This window comes from Mauremys reevesii, linkage group 1, assembly GCF_016161935.1.
Source record: "Mauremys reevesii isolate NIE-2019 linkage group 1, ASM1616193v1, whole genome shotgun sequence".
Lineage (NCBI taxonomy): Eukaryota > Metazoa > Chordata > Testudines > Geoemydidae > Mauremys > Mauremys reevesii.
The window spans coordinates 126,441,771-126,467,618 of NC_052623.1; the positions used below are offsets into that span (position 1 = coordinate 126,441,771).

General features: G+C 43.9%; 1 protein-coding gene across 4 annotated transcripts; it reads left to right on the forward strand.

Moving 5' to 3' along the window:
- Window positions 1-2,237: 2,237 nt before the first annotated feature.
- LOC120395204 (regucalcin) lies at window positions 2,238-24,293 on the forward strand. Of its 4 annotated transcripts, XM_039519391.1 has the most exons (8): window positions 2,238-2,547; window positions 4,317-4,402; window positions 6,359-6,524; window positions 10,763-10,945; window positions 12,193-12,408; window positions 14,023-14,154; window positions 22,302-22,456; window positions 23,955-24,293. In XM_039519391.1, the coding sequence occupies exons 3-8, from the start codon at window positions 6,362-6,364 to the stop codon at window positions 24,003-24,005; spliced, it is 900 nt and encodes a 299-aa protein (XP_039375325.1). In that variant the 5' UTR covers window positions 2,238-2,547; window positions 4,317-4,402; window positions 6,359-6,361; the 3' UTR covers window positions 24,006-24,293. The 4 variants fall into 4 exon arrangements, with proteins under 4 accessions (XP_039375325.1, XP_039375323.1, XP_039375326.1 ...); XM_039519389.1 differs by lacking the exon at window positions 4,317-4,402 and having other exon boundaries at window positions 2,239-2,547; XM_039519392.1 differs by lacking the exons at window positions 2,238-2,547; window positions 4,317-4,402 and adding an exon at window positions 4,627-4,650.
- The last annotated feature ends 1,555 nt before the right edge of the window (window positions 24,294-25,848 follow it).

Sequence of the window (25,848 nt, forward strand, 5' to 3'; positions counted from 1 at the left end):
GTTCACATCTATAGCTATAGTCAAAGATATTCCCATAACAGAAATGTGTAGGACTGCAACTTGGTCTTCTATTCATATCTTTGCCATGCATTATATCGTCTTACCTGCTTGCCAGGATGATGCTACCTTTGGTGTCACAGTCCTTCAAAACCATCTTGGACTTGCCTCCTCAGCATCCACCTCCTTGTTGAATTAGTGGTTGGGAATCTCCTATGGTAGAGCACCCATGGGGCAGATTCTTGAAGAAGTAAAGGTAACCTTACAGCAACTTGAGTTCCTTGAGATTTTTTGCCCCCCCCAGGTGCACTCTAGCCGGAGGTATCACTTGGGATATCAAGGATAAAGTCTAATTGTTGGCATCCTTTCATCTACGAGAGATGGTAGGAATTGCAGCCTATGATGTAGGTGGTTTGCAATGTCTCAAGTGACTGAATAGTCCAATGATTCCCCAAATTTTATCATATTGTGTCAGCTGTGTGAAATAACTGGAATCAGGGGCTGATATGGAGGAGGCAAGAGGTAGAGTTTAGAGGCTGGATATCTAGGGATGTGGAGTGGGGTTGAGCAGTTTGGGGGGAAAGAGTCACTACCACTGAGGTGAGACAGCAGTAGGGCAACTGTTGAGGAGCTGGCTGGGGCATGGGGAAGGGCCTTACTGGATCCAATCCTAAAACATGAAGTTGAATTGGTGGGTGGGACTGGCACTTTTCTGCATCATCCACCCTACTATGCACAGGTGCCCCCACGGAGCCAGGCTGGACCCTTTGTTCCAGCAGATGCCTGGTATTGAGTCAGCCTGGCCCCACCTCATTCTGCCTCAGGTGTTACTAAGGCCTTGGCTACACTTGCAAATTTGCAGCGCTGCAGCAGGGTGTGAAAACACACCCTCTCCGGCGCTGCAAATTGCGGCGCTACAAAGCGCCAGTGTGGTCAAAGCCCCAGCGCTGGGAGCGCGGCTCCCAGCGCTGTACGTTATTCCCCACAGGGAGGTGGAGTACGGACAGCGCTGGGAGAGCTCTCTCCCAGCGCTGGTGCTTTGACTACACTTAGCGCTTCAAAGCGCTGCCAGTGTAGCCAAAGCCTAAGTGATGGTGACAGAGTTCTGGCTCCTGGGTGGGGCCTGTGCAGGCTCTGAAGTAAAAAAAGGCCTGGCAGAGGCAATGCTGTTTCCAGGCTGCCACCCCCCTGGAGCCAGTACCTACACAGCCAGCTCCTCAGCATCCCTTCTCCCACACAGCCAGCTCCACATCCTAAGTTGGCATCTCCTCTACAGGCAGCATGGGGGGAGCCCCACCTATGAGGCAGTGCTGCCCCTGCCAGCTGGCACCATTAACACACTTCCCTCCTCTGTTGCTGCATTTTCTTTATGGGCAGGGGGAGATCTGCCAGCTCGGCAACACTCTACCTCTGAGGCTGGAGTAGCACTACTAGCCGGGGGACACATGTTACTGAATGTGGTGGGAGTGAGGTGAGAGGGCTAAGGTCTTTGCCCCTCTCTGTCTCCCACCTTCTCCTTGGGGTGCCCCTGGCTTTACCTCCTGTCCTCCTTCCCCTGGGCTCTGGAGGCTCTACTTCGCGTCAGGGAGGAATGGAGTGGAGGTGCGTCTGGGCCTCCTTATATGCCCTTTTTGGAGGCATGGGATGCTGCTCTGTGCAGGCCTGCAGACACCACTTTGCCCAGGGGTGTGTCTGTCCTCCGGCCTGGCATCCCTAGGCCCAAACCCTCTGGAAGAACTCAAGTTAGCGTGAGGTGAGTAGTAACGTGTCCTTGCTGCCCCGACCAGGGAAGGGCAAAGAAAGCAAAAAGCAGGTGAGAGGGAGGAGTCCAACCCCTGGCTAAGAATCAGTGTGGCTGGGAGCAGAGGGGTGAAGAAGGTAGGAAGATCGGAGCTGCCCTGACACCGGGCTGGGTCATGCCCTGCAGAATGCCAGGGGGGCTGTCTGCACCCACACAGCCCGGCCAGCGGGGGTGCTCACTCATCACTGACCCCCCCACCCCCCGCTCCTCTGTATCTGGCCCCGGTTGCGGGCTTCCACCTCTGGCTGCAGAGGCACTAGCTCAGCCGCTGCAAGGCCCGGCCTCGCCTTCCACGCTCCCCGCAGGCAGCGCAGACGCGGCGGCGGCCCAGCGCCCCTGTACCCGGGCTCCGCGCGGCCCCGCGGGGGGGGAGGGGCGCCGCGTGCACGCACTAGGGACCATCTCGGGGGCGCGCGCGCACCTCTCGGTCCGGGCACGGGCGTGGGTGGAGAAGCCTCGTGCGGAGCGCGCGCCCTTGGGAGGCGCTTGCAGGGGCTGCTGCTGGGGGCGGCTCACCTCAGCCCACCCCCGCCTGCAGGGCGCGGACCGGCCGGCTCTGCCCTGCACCGGCCTGGGACAAGCGCCGAGCCGACCCGCTGCCCCCAGGGCGGGGAGTAGCAAAATGCAGCGAGTGACTCGCGTTAACCAGTAACAGAGTCAGGGGCTATAAGTGCTTAGTCCTGGCTGAGGCTGCAGCCAGCGCCGGAGCAAAGAAACCCACCCAGTGCTTGTGTCTGCCTCCGACGCAGGTACCGGGGGGAAGGGGGCTGGGAAGGGGCCGATCCCTAGCCCAGGGCTCCTTCAGACGGGGGGTTTGAGTGCAGCAGGCAGCGTGCTTGGCCAAGGCAGAGCGACCGCATTCGTGTGCGTGTTTCCCCCAAGGGACTTCTTCACTTGAACGGGCTGTTGTTTCGCGGGACTGGGGTTAAAATGCGAGCCGTGGCTGGGTGGAAGTTAATCTTACAAGTGCCTCAGATGCTGGGCGTTTAGTAAATGGAAAGGTGAACGGGGAAGCCAGCCGTGTGCCGCCGGAATGCGGTGACTACTGTTTGCAGGGCTTTGCCTAGCAGTGAGTTGGAAAGATATTAAATGTTGTATTCAGAGTTAGGACATAAAACGTTGCCTCTCTGAAACATGTCTGAAACTTTAGTATTTTCCTTTGCCAGCTTCTCTCTTATCTGATTTGCCTTGGCAACTTTTGAGACCTTGAAACATAGAAGACTTATCTTATGCAAATATTGTGCTACAGATTCTCCTGCTGTGGCTGAAACATAATTTCAAAAGATAAACATATGTCTAGACATTTATATAGCTATGTAGAGAAAATGAGCCAGCTGGTCTCACGATCTCTGGTAGTGGCTTAAATGCCCGAAATACGGTGTTCGCTACGGAATCTTGGTTTTCTAATTCATGAAAGATATAACCCACTTTGATATGAAGTAAAATGACTCCATGGCTACTTTCAGCAAGTCAGCTGCTGATGTTTATTTATGTAGGCACCAGTATAGTACCTAACATATTTACATAAGGGTGGTTTTTGCCATGAGGGGGAGAAGAGTTGCTGTGAATTGTGTACAATTAGATGAACAAGGAAAAATTCATGCCCATAAATAAATTCTGAAGTTACTGTATTGCACAGATGTTCTGTATATATGTAGAAATCTGATCCTGCAAACACTTGCATGTGTGCTTATCACTAGTTATATTAGTAGTATCAGTAATCCTGAAAACCGAATACAAGTGTGTAGGTGACTAGTGGGATTTAGAGGACTAAAGTTCATTAGAGAATATTTGAAAATAAACGATACAAAGTGTTTGAAGCATCAGTTATAAACATCATGAACTCCTTGGGGTCTGACTATGCTCTGAGGTGTAAGCTTTAAAAAAAAAAAAAAAAAAAGAGAACCCCATGGGGGGAAGTAAAATCAAAGCACGGTGTATGAGTAACTCAGACTTAAAGGCCTAAATTGTCCGAAATGAAAACTTTTTCAATTGTGTAGGAAGAACCTAATAGTGGAGTCCTCAGCTGAATCAGTCATTTAGGCTTTTACCATGCTTCTGTGAATCTGTCTTAGCCCAGGTCTACACTAGTGGGGGGGAGGGGGTGTCAACCTAAGATATGCAAGTCATTTGGTGATAGTTGTCCTGGTGAAAATGTGTGTGGCAACATTGTATGTAAAGATATAGGATTCCACTGTAGGATATGATGAAAGACATGTTCTGGAGATCAGTCACACAGATAAGTTCCTCATAGACAAAAGGCTAGCCAACACCTTAGCCAGGTGTCCGTGAAATCAAATAGACCATCACCTGATTAAGTGGCCACTCTTTGGCAGGAGAGGGTGTGGCGAAAATCTACATTTTGACAAAGAAGCAGTTTAAGGTTTCTGGACACACAGGCTTTCTGTCTCTGGAACATCAGCTGGAGATTCTTGTGCAAGAGAAAGAGGAGAGGGCAGACACCCTCAAATCATTTCTCTCCCTTGTTTTCTACCCATATCATCATCAACCCCTGCAGAAGAAAAGAAGCAACATTGGACTTGTGGAGAGATCCTGACTAAAAGAGTTTCAGCCAGTAAGACCACTGGAACATCTAGGGCAGAGGTGGGCAAACTACAGCCCGTGGACTGTTCTGCCCAGCCCCTGAGCTCCTGGCCCGTGAGGTTAGCCCCTGGCCCCTCCCCCGCTGTCCTCCCTCCCCCGCAGCCTCAGCACGCAATGCTCTGGGCAGTGGGGCTGCAAGCTCCTGGGGCAGCGCAGCTGCAAAGCCCGGCCTGACCTGGTGCTCTGTGCTGCGCGGGGTGTGGCTGGCTCTAGCTGGGCGGCGCCGCACCGGTGCTCCAGGCAGCGTGGTAAGGGGGCAGGGAGTGGGAGAGGGCGAGGGCGGTTGGATAGAGGGCAGGGGAGTTTGGGGGTGGTGGTCAGGGGCCAGGAGTGTGGATAGGGGTGGGGGCGGTCAGAAGGCGGGGAACAGGGGGGTTGAATGGGAGCGGGGGTTCCGGGCGGTCAGGGAGAAGGGGTGGTTGGATGGGGCAGGGGTGCTGGGGGCAGTCAGGAAGGAGAGGGGAGGTTAGAATGGGGCAGTTAGGGGTTGGGGGGAGCTGGGTGTGTTCAGGGTCATGATGTGGTTGGAGGGGGCTGAGATTCCAGGGGTGCAGTCAGGAAGGAGGTGGGGGTTGGATGGGGCGGCAGCGGGCAGTTGGGGCGGGGCGTCTGGGGGCGGTCAGGACAGAGAGCGGGGGGGGGGGTGGATGGGGCAGGGCCCCAGAGGGGGGGCATTGGGGCGAGAAGCAGGGGATCAGATAGGGGGTGATGGCCGGGCCACGCCTGGCTGTTTCGGGAGGCACAGCCTTCCCTAACTGGCCCTCCATACAATTTCTGAAACCCGATGCGGCCCTCAGGCCAAAAAGTTTGCCCGCCCCTGATCTAGGGGGAGAGACCTTTCCTTTGCATTCATCTAGCTCAGAGGTCCCCAAAGTCTGGGGTGTGCCCCTCTAGGGGGGCAGGGAGGAACATTTGGGGTGGCGTGGCAGGCCCGGGTCAGCCCCCATGGTCTCTGGCCTCGCTCCCAGCCTCGCACCTGGCCCTGCTCCCAACTGTTGCTCCACTCCCAGGCTCCGGCCCCCTAACCCCTGCCCGCCTCCCCTCTCCAGGAGCCACAGCCCTGCTCCCAGCTCAGGGAAGGGGGGGCATGGACAGGCGTAAGGGGCAAGTGAGCCTGAAAAGTTTGGGGATCACTGATCTAGTTTAAGTTAGTTGTGTTTTACCCTTTATTTCCCTGTAACTAATTCTGATTTAGTGTGCCTCATTACTTGTAGTTACTTAAAATCTATCTTTCTGTAGATAATGTGTTTTGTTGTTTTATCTAAATGAGTGTGTTTGGATTGAAGTGTTTTGGAAACTCCATTTGGGATAAGAAGATTTATGCATATAATTTTCTATTAAGAAATGGCAGACTTTATATGAGGTTGTATTGTCCAGGAGGGGGCTGGACTGTACAAGATGCACATTTCTGGGGGGAAGCCTGGGACTGGGAGTTTGCTGGTGTTGCCCTGAAGTGTAAGGCTATAGTACTCATACCCTACTGTTGGGAGTGATTTACATGCTGGAGGCTGTGTGAGAGCAGACCAGGAGTGGTTGCTCTCACAACGAAGCAGTGAAAATTAAAAAGCACCCCAGGTTGGGGAACTGAGGGTACCCTCGGTAGAGTCACACTTTTACCAATTAATTTGCTTTTTCAGCAGCTGTCCTATTTTCCTGAGGGTAAACCTCTTCTATGTGACTTCAATACCTAAAATCAGGGTTAAGTTGATTTTTGTTTCTGCCTCCTGATTTTAGGATGGTAATCAGAAGTCACTGTCTACTTCATTTGCTTATTATGAGGGAAGAATAGCAGCAACTTGATAATCTCCAAAATAGGTACAGAGCAGCCTGCATTGCCATGTTCAAAGCATAAAGGGGAAAAAATAAACATTAATATTGTTTTACATTCAATTTCAGCTGATTTCCTTTTACACATTCATGTTTTGCTTTGCTGATTTTGAATTCTTTTTCTCTCAGGAAATGTCATCAGTTAAGATTGAGTGTGTTGTCAATGAGAATTGCAAAATTGGAGAATCTCCGGTCTGGGAAGAAAAGGAAAGCTCACTTATATATGTGGATATAAGCGGTAAAAAGATTTGCCGATGGAATTCATTCACCAAGCAAGTGCAAAGTGTTTCTGTGGGTAAGAAGCTGCTTTTAAAAGATGCCATGGATTGCCAAAATGTAAATCTTGTAGTGTAATTTTTTTTCTTTGGATTGATACATATGCCTTTACATAAAGCTCAGACTCATGTGCATAAAGAAATTAAAAGTGCATAAATACTGAATAATTCCATGTTATTTAGTGTTAGGGGAAGAAAGAACATTCACTACAATTCATGCCCACGCTCCTTTGGAGAAAAGGAGTGGGCTTTGCAGTGTGTCTTGAAGACCAGTAAACTCATGATTGACTGGACCCAGTCCTAAGCATTATTTTTTTTTCTGCTTTGTTCCATTTAATATTTAGTTACACATAGTTTATAGTTACATATAGCTATTTGGTGGTTACATATAGTTGATCCTGTCTTTTGAATTTTGTAGTATGCAGTGGAGGCTTGCAGGTAAACTGAGCTATCTGCAGTTAATTGTCATAGTCAATGGGTGCCATCAAGAGTCTAAACCACCATTAATGCCTCACACTTTACATAATTACAATAGGATCTCAGAGTTATATTTCATATTCCTAATTTCAGATACAAGAATAATACAGTCATACAAATAGGACGAACACACTCAGTAGATTTTAAGCTTTGTAACGATACCTTACAAGAGACCTTTTGCGTGAAGCATATTCGTTACATTATATTCACATGTATTAGCATATTTCCATGAACACATGGAGTGCAATGTCACAATAGCAACTCCTTTTTATATATCTAGTCATTTTTCCACTTCAAGTATTTTTACAGGAACTCTGTGGTTATCACCTCTGACTCTTTATTGGAACCCTAACAGCCTTAAGATCTTTAAGCCTGACCTATTTTTAAAAACATTTTAGTTACAGTTAGTGGATTTTAGCTGTAAGCTCCATGTTGTCCTCGAGATCATGTCAGTTGAATAGCCTAATGAGGTGAGAATCCCTTTTGCTATCCTAATTTTTCTAAAAAATTTTGAGAGCTTTTTTTGTGCTGCAGGCCCGTTTTGGCTTCTGTCTGTGTTCCACGTTTCTCTTTATGTAAGTAGCTCATTCTTTTCCCCAGCTTCCCAGGGTAGGCTTGTGACACAATTTCTCCAGTCGTCTTTAATCTCTGTTTGTAGCCATTTCAAGCCATGTGAACACAAGTTGCTGTTTTATAATAATGAAGCGTTCTCTCTTGTAAAATTAAACTGGGGCAGTGAGTTTAGGCTTACTTACACCTTAAAACTGTCATCCCGTGTCATGATTAAGGCTATGTTTCAGTCACAGGTATTTTTAGTAAAAGTCATGGACAGGTCACGGGCAGTAAACAAAAATTCCTGGCCCTGGCCCTTGACCTGTCCATGACTTGTACTATATACTCCTGACTAAATTTTGGGCGCTCTGGGGCAGGGAGTGGCCTGGGGGCGCCACGGGTGCTCTGGGGTAGGGAGCATAATACGGGGTAATCTGGGCAAAAAATCATGTTAGGTTTAGTTAAATGTAGTAACAGTATTTGGATGTTCTCACACACAGTTAGCTTCCAACTTATTACAGAAATAGTTCTTAAAATGAGCATCTGAATTGTCTTGCCTTCTCATTTTGTATATCTATTTTTATGTACTGTGTTATGTTTAGCTATCTAAACATGCCCATCAGTTTAGTAGCAACTAGCTGTATTATGTTAATGAAAACTCAGTACATATCTTACCTTGCACATTTATCTTTTTTATTATTATTCTGGTAAACTCAGTTTCACACTACGATAAACATGGTGGATTGAGTTAAATCAAAGCAATTTAAATCACGGTTAAAATTGTGATTTAAAGTCAACAACCGGGAAATCTTATTTAAATAATTGATTTTAATCTTGTTTTACATTTATACTTTTTAGCTATGTTCCTAAAGAAAGGATGATTCTCAGTGGTTGATAATAACGTGTGCACCTATATAGTGTATCCTACTGATTGGCAAAAAGTACCACATTATATCAACCACTGAGAATCATCCTTTCTTTAGGAACATAGCTAAAAAGTATAAATGTAAAACAAGATTAAAATCAATTATTTAAATAAGATTTCCCGATCAGTAGGATACACGATATAGGTGCACACGTTATTTAAGCATTTACATAGCTTAACATGCATTTATTCACAGTCTTAATTTTTACTTTTTTTTATTGTTAAAAATGATGAATGGCTCATTTCTTATTTACTTAGATTTTTTTTTAACTCATGATTTGTGTCAAGCTGCATTTGTATAGAAATTGGAATTCAGTTTAAGTGCACAAAAACAGCATTTTAAAATATTCTTAGTTAAATAAAACTAACTTACATGTACTGGATACTTACATAAAAAAAAAATAAAAGTGTGTATTCACCCACAAAAGCTTATGCTCCAATACGTCTGTTAGTCTATAAGGTGCCACAGGACTCTTTGTTGCTTTTTACAGGTCCAGACTAACACGGCTACCCCTCTGATACATAAAAAATCAGGTTTATTGAAACATGTTTTGCGTTTAAAACTAGCTCATTATATTAAAGAAAGGAAGTGTTATCTGTAGTTATTGTGTTCAAGTGACTGTTTCTGGTCACCACATTCTTCCAAGATTTTAGAATGAGTAGTTTTCATTTTTTCACACCTGATTTTTTTTTCATAGAGTGGAAGAGGAAAACAAGCATTCTTGCTTTAAGAAAATTTCAATTCTCAACTTTGACTGAGCTAGTCATTGAGCTGAACTAGTTGAATAAATTTGAAATTAAGAAAATATTCTCTGTACACCTGCAAAAGAGGCTACTGCTCTCAAAAGCTGGTTTAGCACTTCAGTGAACTCTAGTTCCAAGTGCTCTGTCAGCCACTTTCACTAATTCAGTGGTTTGACTTTCTTTTAAAACTTTTAGCAGAGAACATGTACTTCTTGAATATTATCTTTTTATAATTAATTTATGTGATTTTAGTAGATTATAGTTAGTTTGTTATAATTTTAAACAGGGTTTATTTTTAAAAGAGAAATCTTTTTAATTGAAATAAAATTTAATTTAAAAAATTGATTTTTATGCATCCTGATTGTCTGCCAATCCCTGTGCTGTAAACAATGTTTGGCACGTGGCCTGTCAGGGTAAGCCGCCTGGCGGGCCGGGCCGGTTTGTTTACCTGCCGCGTCCACAGGTTCAGCCGATCGCAGATCCCACTGGCCACGGTTCGCTGTTCCAGGCCAGTGGGGGCGGCGGGAAGTGGCGCGGGCTGAGGGATGTGCTGGCCTCCGCTTCCCGCCGCCCCCATTGGCCTGGAGCAGCAAACCATGGCCAGGGAGCCGTGATTGGCCGAACCTGTGGACGGCAGGTAAACAAACCGGCCCGGCCTGCCAAACGTTGCCAATCCCTGTTATAGCATATCTGATCAACTCTTCGTTTTTCATATAAGCTTTGTGTTCTGTGCCTAGCACAATGGGGTCCTGTTCAGGACTGGGGCTTCTAGGGTCTACTGCAATATAAATAAACAATAATAACAATATTATTAGCAGTATTGTAGTAGCCCCCAAAGGCTCTGCTAGTTTGTTGTTACCATAGATTCTTAGCACCACACAATCTGTAATGCATTTATCTTCACAACACCCTGGTGAGATAAGTACTATTATCCCCATTGTACAGCACTGTACAGAACTGAGGCACAGAGAGAGGAGATGACTTACTCAGGGTCACACAGGAAGTCTGTGCCAGGGCAGGGAGTTGAACCCAGGTCACTCAAGACCAAGGCTAGTGCCCTAACCATTGAATTATCCTTCCTTGCTAGGTACTTCTATAGCTATACAGGACAATATGATGCCTTCCCCAAGGAGCTTGCAGTCTGTACATTAATTCAATATATAATTTGAATAGTTTTGTGTGTGCAGTATTAGTTCATAGTTCTCACTAATGGAATTCCATAAGTGTGCACAAGCATGTACATACAATACAAGCTTCTTGTGTGTCGTGATAAATGCTACTTGGCTCGTGAATGCTAGATGGACCATGTCATCCAGGAAGGCCCAGATTAATTAAAATGAGATTAATTATCAATTATTATTCGTGCTTGTGCTTGAGCAGTACTTGTCCAAAACCATTACCAATAGAAACGTAGCATCTGGATATGAATGAAATATTTGTCAACCTTGATTATGAATGTGATGAGCAATCATATGTTGGTTACAGGTGGCTGATTGCTTTTATCTACGGTTATAGTATTTTACTTGTCCCCTCACCCCCATTTTTTTATGTTGTCTCTAGATGCTCCTGTTAGCAGCATAGCCCTTCGGAAATCTGGGGATTATGTTGTTACCCTAGGAACCAGGTTTGCTGCTGTAAAATGGAAAGACCAGTCAGTAACCACCATTGTTCATGTTGACAAGGATAAACCAAACAACAGATTCAATGATGGGAAAGTGGACCCTGCAGGGAGGTTTTTTGCAGGTATGCTGGACATAGTTCCCAGTCCTCTTCAGTAAATTTTTCCCAAGATTTTAGGGACAATTTGTAAAGAACCCTGGCAGATGCACCAAGTGTCTGTCGTTCAAGTTGTGGTAGTCTTCTTACTTCCAAACCACACCAAATCTACTTCTAAATGCAATATTGATTTAAAAAATGTATCACCCCAGAGCACTATTCTATTAATTTTTTTTTAAGGGACGTTCTTATTTAGAACTTGCTTAGTATAAAAATTATTATCTTGTCTCAGATGTTGGCACGCATGACTTGTTTTGAATGCACTTGGAAAATACCAGTGCAAATATGTTTACAGTGGAAAACTTGCCATGCCAAGCAGGGGCAGCTCTAGGATTTCCGTCGCCCCAAGCAGGGCGGCACGCCGCGGGGGGCGCTCTGGCGGTCGTCGGTCCCGCGGCTGCGGTGGACCTCCTGCAGACGTGCCTGCGGAGGGTCCGCTGGTCCCGCGGCTCCGGTGGACCTCCCGCAGGCACGTCTGCGGGAGGTCCACCGGAGCCGCGGGACCAGCGGACCGTCTGCAGGCACGTCTGCGGGAGGTCCACCGGAGCTGCCTGCCGCCCTCCCGCGGGACGCCGCCCCAAGCGTGCGCTTGGTGCGCTGGGGTCTGGAGCCGGTCCTGATGCCAAGTTATTGTTTGTTTCCCATACACTGAATATAGATATTTGTAAAAACAATTTAAGCATACAGCAAAGTGTTTTCAAACCAGGGAGAGTGTCTGAAGTTAAACCTTGAAATTTCAAACATATATTAATTTTCTCTTACTGACCCCCCCCCCCGCCCCCAGTTATCTCTATATTTGTGGTATAACTTGTCATTTAAGATTTTGAGACTTCTGTAGCCCTGATTCTAAAGTTAGTGCAGTTTTTTCCTATGTTTGTGGGTTTTTCGGGGAGGAAGGGCATTAAATTGTGATGACCATCTTAATGTTTGAAAACACTAGATAATTAACAATGATTGCCTTCAACTCCTTTGCAGCCACAATTTAAAAAAAAAATCTTTAATTTTATTTGTCATCTTCTGGTAAATGCACACAATCAAATTTGCCTTCTCCCTTTTGGTTTTAACTAAATCTCTTTTTTGAATGTTTTAAGAAGAAAACCTAGTCAAAGTTAGAGGGAATTTTATGTCAGAGGCAGTCATCGCCACTGTATAAGGAGTGCATTTGGTTTCTGTGGAGCTGTGCTTTCTAATGAATGACCCTCTCATTCTTGTAGGTACCATGGCTGAGGAGATTCGACCTGCTGTGCTAGAGAGACACCAAGGTGCTCTGTATACACTCTTCCCTGATCATTCTGTAGTGAAGCACTTTGATCAGGTGGACATCTCTAATGGCTTGGATTGGTCACTGGATCACAAGACTTTCTTTTACATTGATAGCCTGTCCTACTCTGTGGATGCCTTTGATTATGACCTGCAAACAGGAAAAATTTGTACGAATTCTTTTCTTATGCTAAAATATTTGAAAGTTACTTTCTGTGCAGTTTTTTCTTTCAACTATTAAGCAAAAAATCAATTGTGACCCAGGCCCTACTTATGCCTGTGGTCCTAGAACATTATTTTTTGAGTTAGTTTAAATGTGGTTTGGCTTCATCCATGCTGGACATCAAAACTCTGTTTAAAACAAGTTAGCAGAAACTGGGTTAAAAAAACAGCTCATCTAAGTAGGTTCCTGGCTCAGAGTAATTAGATGGGTTGGTTCATATTAGGACATTATTGAATTATATATCAGGGTTTAAATAATTAACCTGAATAATTGTTAAAATTCATTTTATCTATTGCAGTCTATGCTGAGCCTGTACATTGTACATTCATTGATTATACACTCTCAATTCACATCTAATGTTCCTGTGTTACCAAGTATGAAGCATTTTTGCCTCATTATACTCCAATGGCTATGCTGTCTGTTATTATGAAATAGTAGGTGAATTAGCAGAGAATTTTGTAGTGCATCTTTTCAAAGTATAAAACATGCTACACTTTTATAGTGTGTGCATTCATATTGTTTTAAAATAGAAATCCCTAAATGAAGAAGATCCTAGAGAGCCAACCAACTGCTGAAAACTAGTAACTCAAACAGCATCTTCCCCCATTTATGGGGGCGGGAGGGAACCCAACACCACAACCGAAGGTCTTTTCACAGGCGTGGGCAAATGAAAAAAACTCCTCCAACTTGGACTCTTAACAATTTGATTTAAAGTGACATGAGCCATAATAATTCGTTTTAAAGAGATGCCATCAGTTTGAAATCTGGTCAGTTTTAAAATTGAGTTTAAGTAGTTTTAGGTATGATGTCTGCCCCAAGTCCCATTGCTATATTGGTGGTTTACAATCACATTTTTCTATTTTAAAAAGCCCCATGCAGGCAGAAGAAACGTATGAACAAACTGACTCTGACAGTCAATTGTCAAAACGCAGAATAAACAAGCTAGAACAGTTGGATTTTCTTTTGTTAATATCTTGTAATAATAGTGGGTGGCAGAATGTTCATATAAATTGCAGGTTTTTTTAAACTGACAGTGTCTCTTTGAGTTAATGGTTTTCCCAACTTTGAATGTCAGCTTTCTGTTGGAACAATTGGTGGTGTGTTCTGGGACTCCCTTTATTGAGATGGCTCCAGTTCTCAGTTTGATTGAAAAAATCCATTTATGAAATGGCCAAGACAGCGTATAAAATGTTGTACAGGTGCAAAAGAGTCAGATTTGGAATACACAAATTATTAATTACTATAATATATTCAATCATTCCCTAATTTGTAGTTGGGGGGGAAAAATGGTTGACACATCAGAAGAGAGCACCAAAAATAATTGTTGTGTTTTTGACAGTCAAACTGACTTGCAGGCTGTCAAGCTGAATAATAACCATCTGCAGAAACAAACTGATCTTATATACTCTCTCATCTGCAAGAGTGCAGGGAGCTGGATTCAGTGCAGCATTAGAAAATCATCCTTCTTAGCTATTTCTAGGAGTATGACTTAGGAAAATGTTAACTCACAATAACTTAATATCTCACTTAGTGTACGATGCCTGTTGATTTCCTTTTGCAGCCAATCGCAGGAGTATGTACAAGCTAGAAAAGGAAGAAAGCATCCCTGATGGAATGTGTATTGACATAGAAGGCAAACTCTGGGTAGCCTGTTATGATGGAGGGAGAGTGATCCGTCTAGACCCTGAGACAGGTAAGTCCTCACCGAGGATGAATTGAAATTTTGCATTAAATAAGCTAAGGGGGAGTTGAATAATGTGCTTTTCTGGAAGTGTGTTTGTACTCATCTACTGTGGATGAACAGCTCTTATGTTAAATGCTCATTCCAACACGAATTTTGTAAATATATCAACATCTTCTTTGATAATGGCTACAAAAAATGATGTGGGATGATTTAAGAGGAAGAACTTTAAATGAAAAGTTATTCTTGTCATGGATATGTAATCTTTGTGATCAGCATGCTAGCTTCTGCTAAACATATACAAATGTGTACCCACTGAAGAGTTCTGATAGCAACCAAATTTGATGGGTTTGAGATGGCTTTTACATATTCATTAAGTATAGAAGCTGCTCAAGTATTTTTCCAGCTTGGCCATTAGATGGTAGTGTAGCTGAACTGTTTCTATAATTCCCCACTTTTGTTGGCCTTTGATTATTACATTTGTTTGAATTAGAAGTGTCTTTCATTTTTTTTCAGTCTGAGACCAGTGTTTAATATACAGTAACTCCTCGCTTAACATTGTAGTTACGTTCCTGAAAAATGCTACTTTAAGGGAAACGATGTTAAGCGAATCCAATTTCCCCATAAGAATTAAAGTAAATGGGGGGGATAAGTTCCAGAGAAATTTTTTTTGCCAGACAAAAGACTGGTTTTTTTTTTGTTTGTTTTATATATATATATATATATATATATATATATATATATATGTGCGCTCTCTCTCACTCTATAAGTTTTAAACAATTTAATGCTGTACACAGCAATGATGATTGTGAAGCTTGGTTGAGGTGGTAAAATCAGAGGGTGGAAGTGGGTGGGTTTTTCCCAGGGAATGCCTTGCTGCTAAATGATGAACTAGCACTCGGCTGAGTCCTCAGGGGTTAACACCTGGTTGTTAATGTAGCCTCACACTCTACAAGGCAGCACAAATGGAGGGAGTGGAGACAGCATAGCAGAGAATCATTGAATATTAGGATTGGAAGAGACTTCAAGAGGTCATCCAGTCCAATCCCCTGCTCAAAGCAGGACCAACACCAACTAAATCATCCCAGCCTAGGCTTTGTCAAGCCAGGCCTTAAAAACCTCTAAGGATGGAGATTCCACCACCTCACTAGGTAACCCATTCCAGTGCTTTACCACCCGCCCAGTGAAATAGTGTTTCCTAATATCCAACCTAGACCTCCCCCACTGCAACTTGAGACCATTGCTTCTTTTTCTGTCATCTGCCACCACTGAGAACAGCCTAGCTCCATCCTCTCTGGAACCCTCCTTCAGGTAATTGAAGGCTGCTATCAAATCCCCCATCACTCTTCTCTTCTGCAGACTAAATAACCCCAGTTCCCTCAGCCTCTCCTCGTAAGTCATGTGCCCCAGCCCCCTAATAATTTCCATTGCCCTCCACTGAACTCTCCAATTTGTCCACATCCCTTCTGTAGTGGGTGGGGGGGGGGGGACCAAAACTGGACACACTACTCCAGGTGTGGCCTCACCAGTGCCGAATAGAGGGGAATAATCACTTCCCTCGATCTGCTGGCAATGCTCCTACTAATGCAGCCCAATATACCATCGGCCTTCTTGGCAACAAGGGCACACCGCTGATTCATATCCAGCTTCTTGTCCCCTGTAATCCCAAGGTCCTTTTCTGCAGAACTGCTGCTTAGCCATTCGGCCCCTAGGCTGTAGCAGTGCATGAGATTCGTCCTTCCTAAGTGCAGAACTCTGCACTTGTCCTTGTTGAACTTCATCAGATTTCTTTTTGCCCAATCCTCCAATTTGTCTAGGTCACTCTGGACCCTATCCCGACCCTCCATCGTATCTACCTCTCTCCCCAGCTTAGTGTCATCTGTGAATTTGCTGAGGGTGCAATTAATCCCATCATCCAGATCATTAATAAAGATGTTGAACAAAACCAGCCCCAGGACCGACCTCTGGGACACTCCGCTTGATACCGGCTGCCAACTAGACATCGAGCCATTGACAATCTAGCTAGCTTTCTATCCACCTTATAGTCCATTCATCAAATCCAAACTTTTTTTAACTTGTTGGTAAGAATACTATGGGAGAGCATATCAAAAGCTTTGCTAAAGTCAAGATATATCACATCCACCGCTTCCCCCATATCCACAGAGCCAGTTATCTCATCATAGAAGGCAATTAGATTGGTCAGGCATGACTTGCCCTTGGTGAATCCATGTTGACTGTTCCTGATTACCTTCCTCTCCTCCAAGTGCTTCAAAATGGATTCCTTGAGGACCCGCTCCATGATTTTGCTGGGACTGAAGTGATGCTGACTGGTCTGTAGTTCCCCGGGTTCTCTTTTTTTCCCCTTTTTTTAAAATATGGGCACTATATTTGCCTTTTTCCAATCATCCGGGACCTCCCCCGATTGCCACAAATTTTCAAAGATAATGGCCAATGGCTCTGCAATCACATCAGCCAAATCCCTCAGCACCTTTGGATACATTAGATCTGGACCCATGGACTTGTGCACGTCCAGCTTTTCTAAATAGTCCTTAACCTGTTCTTTCACCACTGAGGGCTGCTCACCTACTCCCCATGCTGTGTTGCCCAGTGCAGCAGTCTGGGAGCTGCCCTTGTCTGTGAAGACTGAGGCAAAAAAAGCACTGAGTACTTCGCCTTTTCCACATCATCTATCACTAGGTTGCCTCCCCCATTCAGTAAGGGTCCCACACTTTCTCTGACCACCTTCTTGTTGCTAACATACCTGTAGAAACCCTTCTTGTCACCCTTCACATCCCTTGCTAGCTGCAACTCCAGTTGTGCCTTGGCCTTCCTGATTACACCCTGGAATGCTCTAGCAATATTTTTATACTCCTCCCTAGTCATCTGTCCAAATTTCCACTTCTTGTAAGCTTCCTTTTTGAGTTTAACTGCACCGAAGATTTCACTGTTAAGCCAAGCTGGTCGCCTGCCGTATTTGCTGTTCTTTCTGCACATCGGGATGGTTTGTTCCCGAGGGACAGACACACACTGTGTGTGTGTGTGTGTGTGTGTGTGTGTGTGTGTGTGTGTGTGTGTGTGTGTGTGAGAGAGAGAGAGAGATGCATTGCCCCTCTAAGTACGCTGACCCCACTGTAAGTACACTGCCTTTTTAAGTAGATCAGCAAGTTGAGACAGCAGCTGCTGCCAGCAGGCTCCCGCCGTTCTGAGCCCTGTCGTGTCCTGCCCTCCCCCCGCTCTATGGAGGTGCTGGAGTGGGGGGAGGGTGGCACCCTGACAGCCCTCGCTTTCCCCCCCCCCCCCCCAGCACAGCAAGCAGGAGTCTCGGGGAGCAGCTCCAAGGCAGAGGGCAGGAGCAGCACATGGCAGTGGGGGGAGGGACAGCTGAACTGTCAGCAATTGATAGCCGGCTGGGAGGCTGCTGCACAGAGAACTTAAGGTAGCGGGGAGTTAATGGAGGCTGGAGGCTGCCGGTCCACCCTGGTTCCAAGGCCCCACCAGCTAGCTCCAATGGGCTGCTCTTTCTGCAAGCCGTGGACAAAGTGGGCAGCTTCCAAACAACATTATAAGGGACCATCGCGCAACTTTAAACGAGCATGTTCTCGAATTGATCAGCAACGTAACAATGTTAACTGGGATGACTTTAAGTAAGGAGTTACTGTATTGGTAAATGGTCTGGAAGAAGGGGTAAGCAGTGAAGTGGCAAAAATGATTGATGACACAAATGTATTTAGATAGTGCCCCATTTTGACATATGTACAAAGGTTACCTATGTTCCACTCACTCTTATTGTTTAAATTATTTATACCATAAATATAGAATCATGGAACAGAAGTTATAAAGTTCTTTAAAGAGTCCCACAGCATTTTAACTTTCCAGCATGAATAATTCATGCGTGCACACTCAGGTATTTGCTTCCCTCATTTTGAATATTTGTCACATGTAACTTCCCACATTTGAGACTTGGTAGGTTGAGAGGTATAATTAAGTTAGTCAAGCCCAGAAAAGACTGTAAGGAACTACAGAGAGACCTAACAAAGCTAAGTGAATGGGCAGCATGAAGGCCTATGAAATTCTGTTTTGACAGAGACAAGGTAGTACGTATTTTAATGGAATATTTTAATTGCAAAATTTATCTATACATATTGCTTGATTCTAAATTAACTGACTACTTACGAAGAAGATCTGAGCATTATTGTGGACACCTCCATGAAAACTTATCTGTCTAATGCACAATAGCTGTCAAAAATGCAAACCGAATGTGAATGCACAGGAAATAGAATAGAAAATAATACTGAAAATGTTAATAAAAATCATTGGCACACATGTGCAATAGTGTATTCTGTTCTGTTCAAACTATGTTAAAAATAGCAGAAGTAAAAACCATTCAGTGATGTGTGATGAAGACAATTAAAAGTAATGAAGAGATTGAAAAGATTGGGGTTGTTTACCGAAGGGATGAATAAGAGGGGTCATGGTAGAGGTGTACAAAACAATGACTGGTATAGAAAAAGTAAGTTGGCTGCTCCTGTTTACCCTTTCTTATAACACAAGTACAAGGGATTTTCAATGAAAATGGAAAGTAACATATTGAAAGCTGAGAAAAGCTACCTAAACACAACCTGTGAAACTCTCTGACATGAGATAGAATTGAGTCCAAGAGCAGAATGGATTAAACATATAGATAGGAGGCTTCCTTTTTAATAAGGAGAGTAAAACTTCACACATAAGAGCATAAGGAAACCACTAACTGATGGGTTTTAGGAAGAAACTTCCCCTTTTAGTAGGTTATTCCACAATTATCCATTATAGTGTTTCTTGCACTTTCTTCTGCAGTATCCGGTGCTGTGCATTGTTGGAGGCAGGATATCAGACTAGATGCCACTGTGATCTAGAGTGGCAATTCCTATGTTTTTCTTCTCTGGAGAAAGTTATAGGGTGTTTAGGTCAATGGAGAACTGGAGTCAAAATGTTCTTGGCTGATGTGGGCTTGGACATTTGACACTTGACAATATGTTTGTGTGTGGTTCATTTTTGTTCTGAGGGTTTTTCACTCCATTGTAGAGTTTCGTTTTCTTGCTCTCTCTCTTTGAATAGATGCTCCCCACTATTTGTCCTTCTCAGTGAAAGGAGTATGGTGTTACTGTCTTATTCAGACTACACATTTGAAAGCCCAGGGATTTAACCTGATATATTTAGTCTGTACATATCACTTAGTTTATTTTTGATTACTAATATTCTCACCTTTGTCGGTTTGGACTAAGCAAAGATATATTTCGCTTCTATGGTTTGGGTGGTCAATGGCCACTTCACTTGATGGCTTTTTATTTGCAAACTGGCTGATGCAAAAGTCTATGGCTTATATTATTTTTAGCCAGTGGCAGAAAAAAATCATGAAACAATTCAGCTAAGGTGAAGATAGGACATTTTTAGAAAGGGGATTTTCAGGTTTTATTCAGTGAAATTTGGATTTGGGAGCACTTGGGTGGGGGTGGATAGACAAGGAAACTTGTTTATCTGGCATCTTTTTTTAAGCAATTCTTGGAGATAACTGGATTACATAGTGGTGAGATGGCCCTTGGGATTATAGTATATGCAAGCGCAAACCAAAAGAGATCTAGTTTGCATAGTTCAGACAAAATAGGAACCTTTAGTTTGCACTTGCAGTTACAGCGCAGCACAGTAGAGTGTGCTGCATTTCACACCCCCATAGTTGAACTGTGGGGATGTGTAGACATGCCCTCAGTTTTCAGTTTGTTTTAGGTATCGTAAAAATGTAAGATGCTATTTATTATATAGATACAGGGAACCCAAGATGCTTCTCAAACCACATGGACTATTCAGGATATACACGGGAATCTTTTTTTGTCCGTTACTGAAGCAGACTTATCTTTGTGGGATTAATTTTAAAGCAGTTTTTAAATGCATCTAACTCTTGTGACAAGAAATTTAAGTGTTTCAATGAGACATGGAAAAATCTCACTCATCCTTTTTTTGAAATCTCATTTAAGGACTTGATTATCAAACATGGACCAAGTAACCATTGTTGTTTGTGCTGGTACTTCATTTAGAAAAGGAAATCAGAGTAGCTTGTGGGGTGAGGCAAAAATGTTTTGTTGGCAACTAAAATAGTAAACAAAATTATCTGTTCATTTAAAACACAAAGGTGAAATCTTGGCCTGGTAAAGTCATGGCAAAACTCCTTTTGACTACAGTGGAGCTAGGAGTTTTCACTCCTGAAGTATTACAACATTTTATGGTGAATTTTAAACTTTCAGTACATCATTACATTGTTTCTATCCGCAAGGATTACCAACATAAAGGAGGGAGAGAGAGAGGAAATGTATTTAAAGAAAACACAAGACCTTAGCAGAATTCAAGAAAAGTATGAAATATCTATGTGATAAATAGGATAAAATATCTAATGGGTATAAATCCTCATGATTCAGGGCCTAAGACAAGTACTTACTGCTTGTAATTAAAAAGAATTTCCCCCTGTATACATGTTGTTATGAAGTTTTTGAAACTTCTTTTGAAGCATTTGGTACTGGCCACTGCCAGAAACCGTATACTTGGGCTAAATGGACCACTGGTGTGTCAGTATCCTGAGTCTCTGTAATAATTATATAGACATCTGGGTGTTTTACAAAGTTCAGATGAGCGTTATCATCCCTGTTTTATGTGGGGCTGATCCAAAGCCCATTGAAGCCTATTGTTGCATGTTTGAATTTAATAATAAGATGTCAAAATAACAGGCTTAGATGCAATTATTTAAAGATTATCAAAGATTAATACAGCACTATGCAGAATACAGAAGCAAAGTGTAAGTGGTGGAATGCTGGCAGTTTTCATTTGCAATCTAACTCTCAGAATCTTTCCTTTTATAGGATGTGAGACAAAGAAATTCCTTTTTGGAGTGAAAAATTACTTTCTCACAATGTGTACAGTTTGATATCTCAGTTTACCTCATTACTTATATAATGTCTTTTTATGGTATCTCAGTCTTGATTGATAACCCAAAGGGATTTTTGACCCAGTTGTTATTACTGACAGCTGTGGCCACAGGTAGTTGCTAATGAATTAAAACTTAAAACCTCTTACCAATCACAGAACTTAATTGGATCATAAGAACCCCTTATCAAATACCCAGTCTTGTTTATTATAACATTTACTTCTGTAGAGTCCCTTCATTAATTTTGAGGGGTACCTTCCTGATCATCTGGACACTCTCAGACTGAGAGATTCAGGGAATAATTAGGTACATCCCAATATTTAATTAGATACATTCCTGAGAATTGCTCACCTACTGTTAGGTTCTATGGGGGCTGTAGGCCCTCCCCAGGTGCTCTGCAAGAACGAGGCCCACACACACTGTGCGTTATTGGCTTTAATGAAGGTAAAGTGACACACCCGCAATGGGGACTCCAAGCGTTGCTGTCACGGAGGCAGGGAACCCAGCGCCCTGGAGCTCGGCCTGGTACGGAGTCCAAAAGCAAACACAAAGCATGCTCATATTTATACAAACAGCAGCAAGCCAGCTCATACATAATGCAATAGGGACTTTCCACCCTCCGGGGCCGCCCCTTTGGCCACCAGCCTAGGGGCTTTCCACGCAGCAGTTCCAACCGGTTACGGCAGTGACCGGGCGCTGAGAAAGCGGAACTGCCTAAGCTAGGCCATAACAAAATCTTCCGTGGTTCCCTGTCCTCCTACACCTACTAAGTTCAGTTTAAGGATACAATTTTTCACCTTCATAGGTACAGGGGACTGCATTTATAGGCACACAACATAAAAAGGATTTTGGGTAACAGATAACAGAATTATGAGAGTTTAACATACAAAAATAATGAAAGGCTAATATTTATTAACACAATGGAAAAAGACGCCTACTGACTTCAGTATGCTTTGGATCAGGCCCCATTTAAGGGCACAGAGATTAAGTGACTTGCCAAAGGCTATACTGAGACTAAGTGAGAGAATAAGAGTGGAACTCAGAATTCTTCCTAACCTTACACTCAGCCTGCTAATTTACAAGTCCTCCTTTTCCCTTCACCCCAAACCCTGTATTTCTGTGCAACATAGGTTCTATGCTGGTTACTGGCAATTTTGTTAGCTTTTTGTCGGTTTATTTTCTACAAAGAATTTATTTTTTCCCCCTCCAGGAAAAAGAATCCAGACTGTGAAGCTACCTGTTGACAAGACAACTTCCTGCTGCTTTGGTGGAAAGGATTATTCAGAAATGTATGTGACTTCTGCCTGTCAAGGAATGGATGATGAATCGTTTTCACGGCAACCACAGGCTGGTGGTATTTTCAAGGTGATTTGAATTATTTCCTTTCTTTTAAAAGGCCAGAAAGAATTTTCTTATGCATTTTGATTTGAAGTTGGGGGGGGGGGGGTTCAGTCTGAACATACCATATCACTTAAAACTATTGTTCTTGGTTTTTTGACTTTCAGTTTTTTGGTCCCTACTGCTGTATTTAGAAAATTGCTGAGTCTTTTCATGTTTACCTGGTAGACTGGTTCTAAACTTGTAACAATACTGACATAGCTAATGTCTTGTACAGTCAGCATTTTCTGTACCAAAAAACCTCTACTTTAAAAAAAATTCCCAACTTTAGCAGGGCAAAAACTTGTAGAGAATTTTTGTTTTAATCAGTGACACTGTGTTATCTACCAAACAGTTATTTATAACTTAGTTTGCTAGTTTGTTTTTTTAATTGGTGACTGGCATAGGGCACACATGCCTTGTAGTGCCCTCTGCTCACCAAGTGTGGTGCTGCGCATGCCCCCTGCCTCAATTGCCTCTCCCCTAAGTTTTCTGTTTCTCCCAGAGATTCATGTGACTCAGCTCTGCGGCTGGGTCACTCTGAGTTCAGCCCCCTTCTGGCAAAACAGAAGCCCAAACAAAGTTCTTTTGCCCTGCTTGGGCTCTTCTTCGGCCTATCCTCTGGGCTCAGTTCCCAGCCCCTTCTGGGCCACCTTTAAGTCTCTGCTGTGGGATAGCGCACTGACTCCCAGGCTGCTTTCCCTGGAGCCCCCCTCACAGACTCAGCCCCTCTGGGCTACCTTCCAACCTTCCCTGCCCTAGGATAGAGGGCTGAATCCCTTGTTTCTTCCAGACCCTACTTCAGGGCCTTTCACAGGAGCCCATCTTGCTCCCTGTGGTTCCTTCCCCAAACTGAGTTTTCTCAGTCCTTTTATGGGTCCCAGGTGTTTCAGCCTTGTCCCCTGTTGCAATGAGTCCTTAGCCTGGCAGGCAGCTAATTGTTGCACAGGCAGGGCTGATTGAACAAGGTTGGCTAGCCCCAGGCCTCCTGGCTCTTGCAGGGGCTGGCCAGCCTGTTGCACAGACCTTGTGGATTAAAAGCCCTGATCCTGCAATTGACTGTATGCAGGCACACCCCTGTAGCCGTACACAATTACAGAATCAGAGAATATCAGGGTTGGAAGGGACCTCAGGAGATCATCTAGTCCAACCCCCTGCTCAAAGCAGGACCAATCTCCTGACAGATTTTTGCCCCAGATCCCTAAATGGCCCCCTCAAAGATTGAACTCTCAACCCTGGGTTTAGCAGGCCAATGCTCAAACCACTGAAGTGTGTTTGAAAGAGGATTGTCAAGAGAATGGACCATGGCTTAGATATTACAGTTCTTTGGAAACAGCAGTGGGTTGAAATTAATATCTGGTGATGGGCTGTAATGTAGAAAATTGCAGGATATCAAGTCAGTCGCAGTCTTCTAAAACAAATTACTCTGTGGAAAGATACGTGAATCATCACAATTATCTTCTCTCTCTCCCTTATTTTTAAATAGATAACTGGACTTGGGGTGAAAGGAGTCCCACCGCATTCATTTGCAGGTTAAATATTCACTCTTCAGAACAAAGTACATCTCCAAAAGCAGGAACAGATTAAGCAAGAAACATATTAAAGAAGTATTTTAGCTGGAATTCTGCATCTCCTGCATTTGAAACCACAGCTTTGTGGGTAGACTTCTGGCAGAAATGGATAAATGAGGCAACTTTTGAAATGCATCAAATTTTTTCAAAATTCTTTGTTTTCTTGGACTCCTGTGTAACTTTAAATATCTCTTGTAATTTTCTATAACACTAAAATCACTCTCATCTTAATAAACTTTGGAATATAACTTGAACAGTTGTACTTTTTTGCCTTTAACATATTTTTTTCATCTTGTTTGCTCTACCATCCCCTTTCTATTTGTAGCTTATAGTTAGGCCAAGTTTCTGTCAGGGACATTTTTAGTAAAAGTCAGGGACAGGTCGTGGGCAATAAACAAAAATTCATGGAAGCCTGTGACCTGTCCCTGACTTTTACTAAAAATATACCTGACAAAATAGGGAGGCAGGTTCAGCATCCACTGCTGCTGGGGCTCCCAGGTCCCCCATTGCTGTGGTCAATGGGAGCTCCGGGGTCCCCCACTGTTGTGGGGAGTGGGAACTACAGGGTCCTCCTGCCCCTAGGGCTGGGCGGCTGCGGGTCTTCTCACTCCTGAGGTGGCTGGGCGCTCATGGGGATCATCCGCCGCAGCTGGGAGCTGCAGGGTCCCCCAACTGCCTGCCACAGCTTGGCAGCTGCAGGATCTGCCGGCCACCAACTACAGCTGGGCAGCTGCATGGTTACCCCCACCAGTGCAGGGTCTGGGAGCTACAGGGGGGAGAGCTGTTTGGGAGCTCCAGCCCGGTGGTAGAAAATGTCACGGAGGTGAGTGGAAGTCACAGATTCCGGGACATAATCGTAGCCTTACTTATACCGTATTGAGTCACTGATTAAACATTTTTTTACATTCATTTGCTTTCAAAGCTTCACATAAATTATCCAGTGTACATTCACAGTAAAGAAAATATTTGTTACTGTAATACAACTTAGCCCGGTTGTTTAATTTTAAACAGCTTGTTTTATATAGTTGGTTTTTAACTTAGACTTTTTTATTGTTAAATTAGTGCCTATGAAAGGTGTCTACTAACTGCATTAGCTAACATAGCCATCCCTGTAACTTCAGACTAGGACCAGTAACTAGAGTGGGCAATGCAAACTTGCTTGCACTATCCAGGCAATATAGCCCTTCACCTTCAAGAACCTGGTTTCATACATCTCCCATGTCCGTCCATCTCACGCGAGTTCACCTGTAAAAGCATTGGGGGTGAAGGGGTTGTGCTTTTCTTAGCCTCAGAGCAGTAAAGAGGAGAGGAGCTGTCTTCCTCTCAAGTTCCTTGTTTATGTTCTGAGGCATTAATATAGTTCACCTGCACAAACAGCTGATCTTGTTTTTTTCCATTCAACAATGAAATCTATCTTATCCACTTAAGGTTTTATACAGTACCGATCACGGTTCTTCCTAACTGCTGCACTGACAGGTGACCAGAAAAAAAAAAAAAGTGGATTTCAGTTTTTCAATAAAAATTCAAATACAGGAAAACTTTGAAAACTGTAAAATTTCAATTTGGAAATGCTGTCACAGTGACTCATACTCCTCCCCGCCACTCCCCCCCCCCCCCATACGCTAGGCATCTTGGTCAGACTATATCTCCCACGAGGCACTATGGTCTCCCCGTTGGAGAGTCCCGGGCCAACGTGTATCATGGGAGATGTAGTCTGACAAAAGAGCCTGGCCTATAGAGGAGAATGGGGACATACGGCAAACAAACTAAAACTCCCATGAAGCTCCATGGCAGCATTTCCAAATTGTA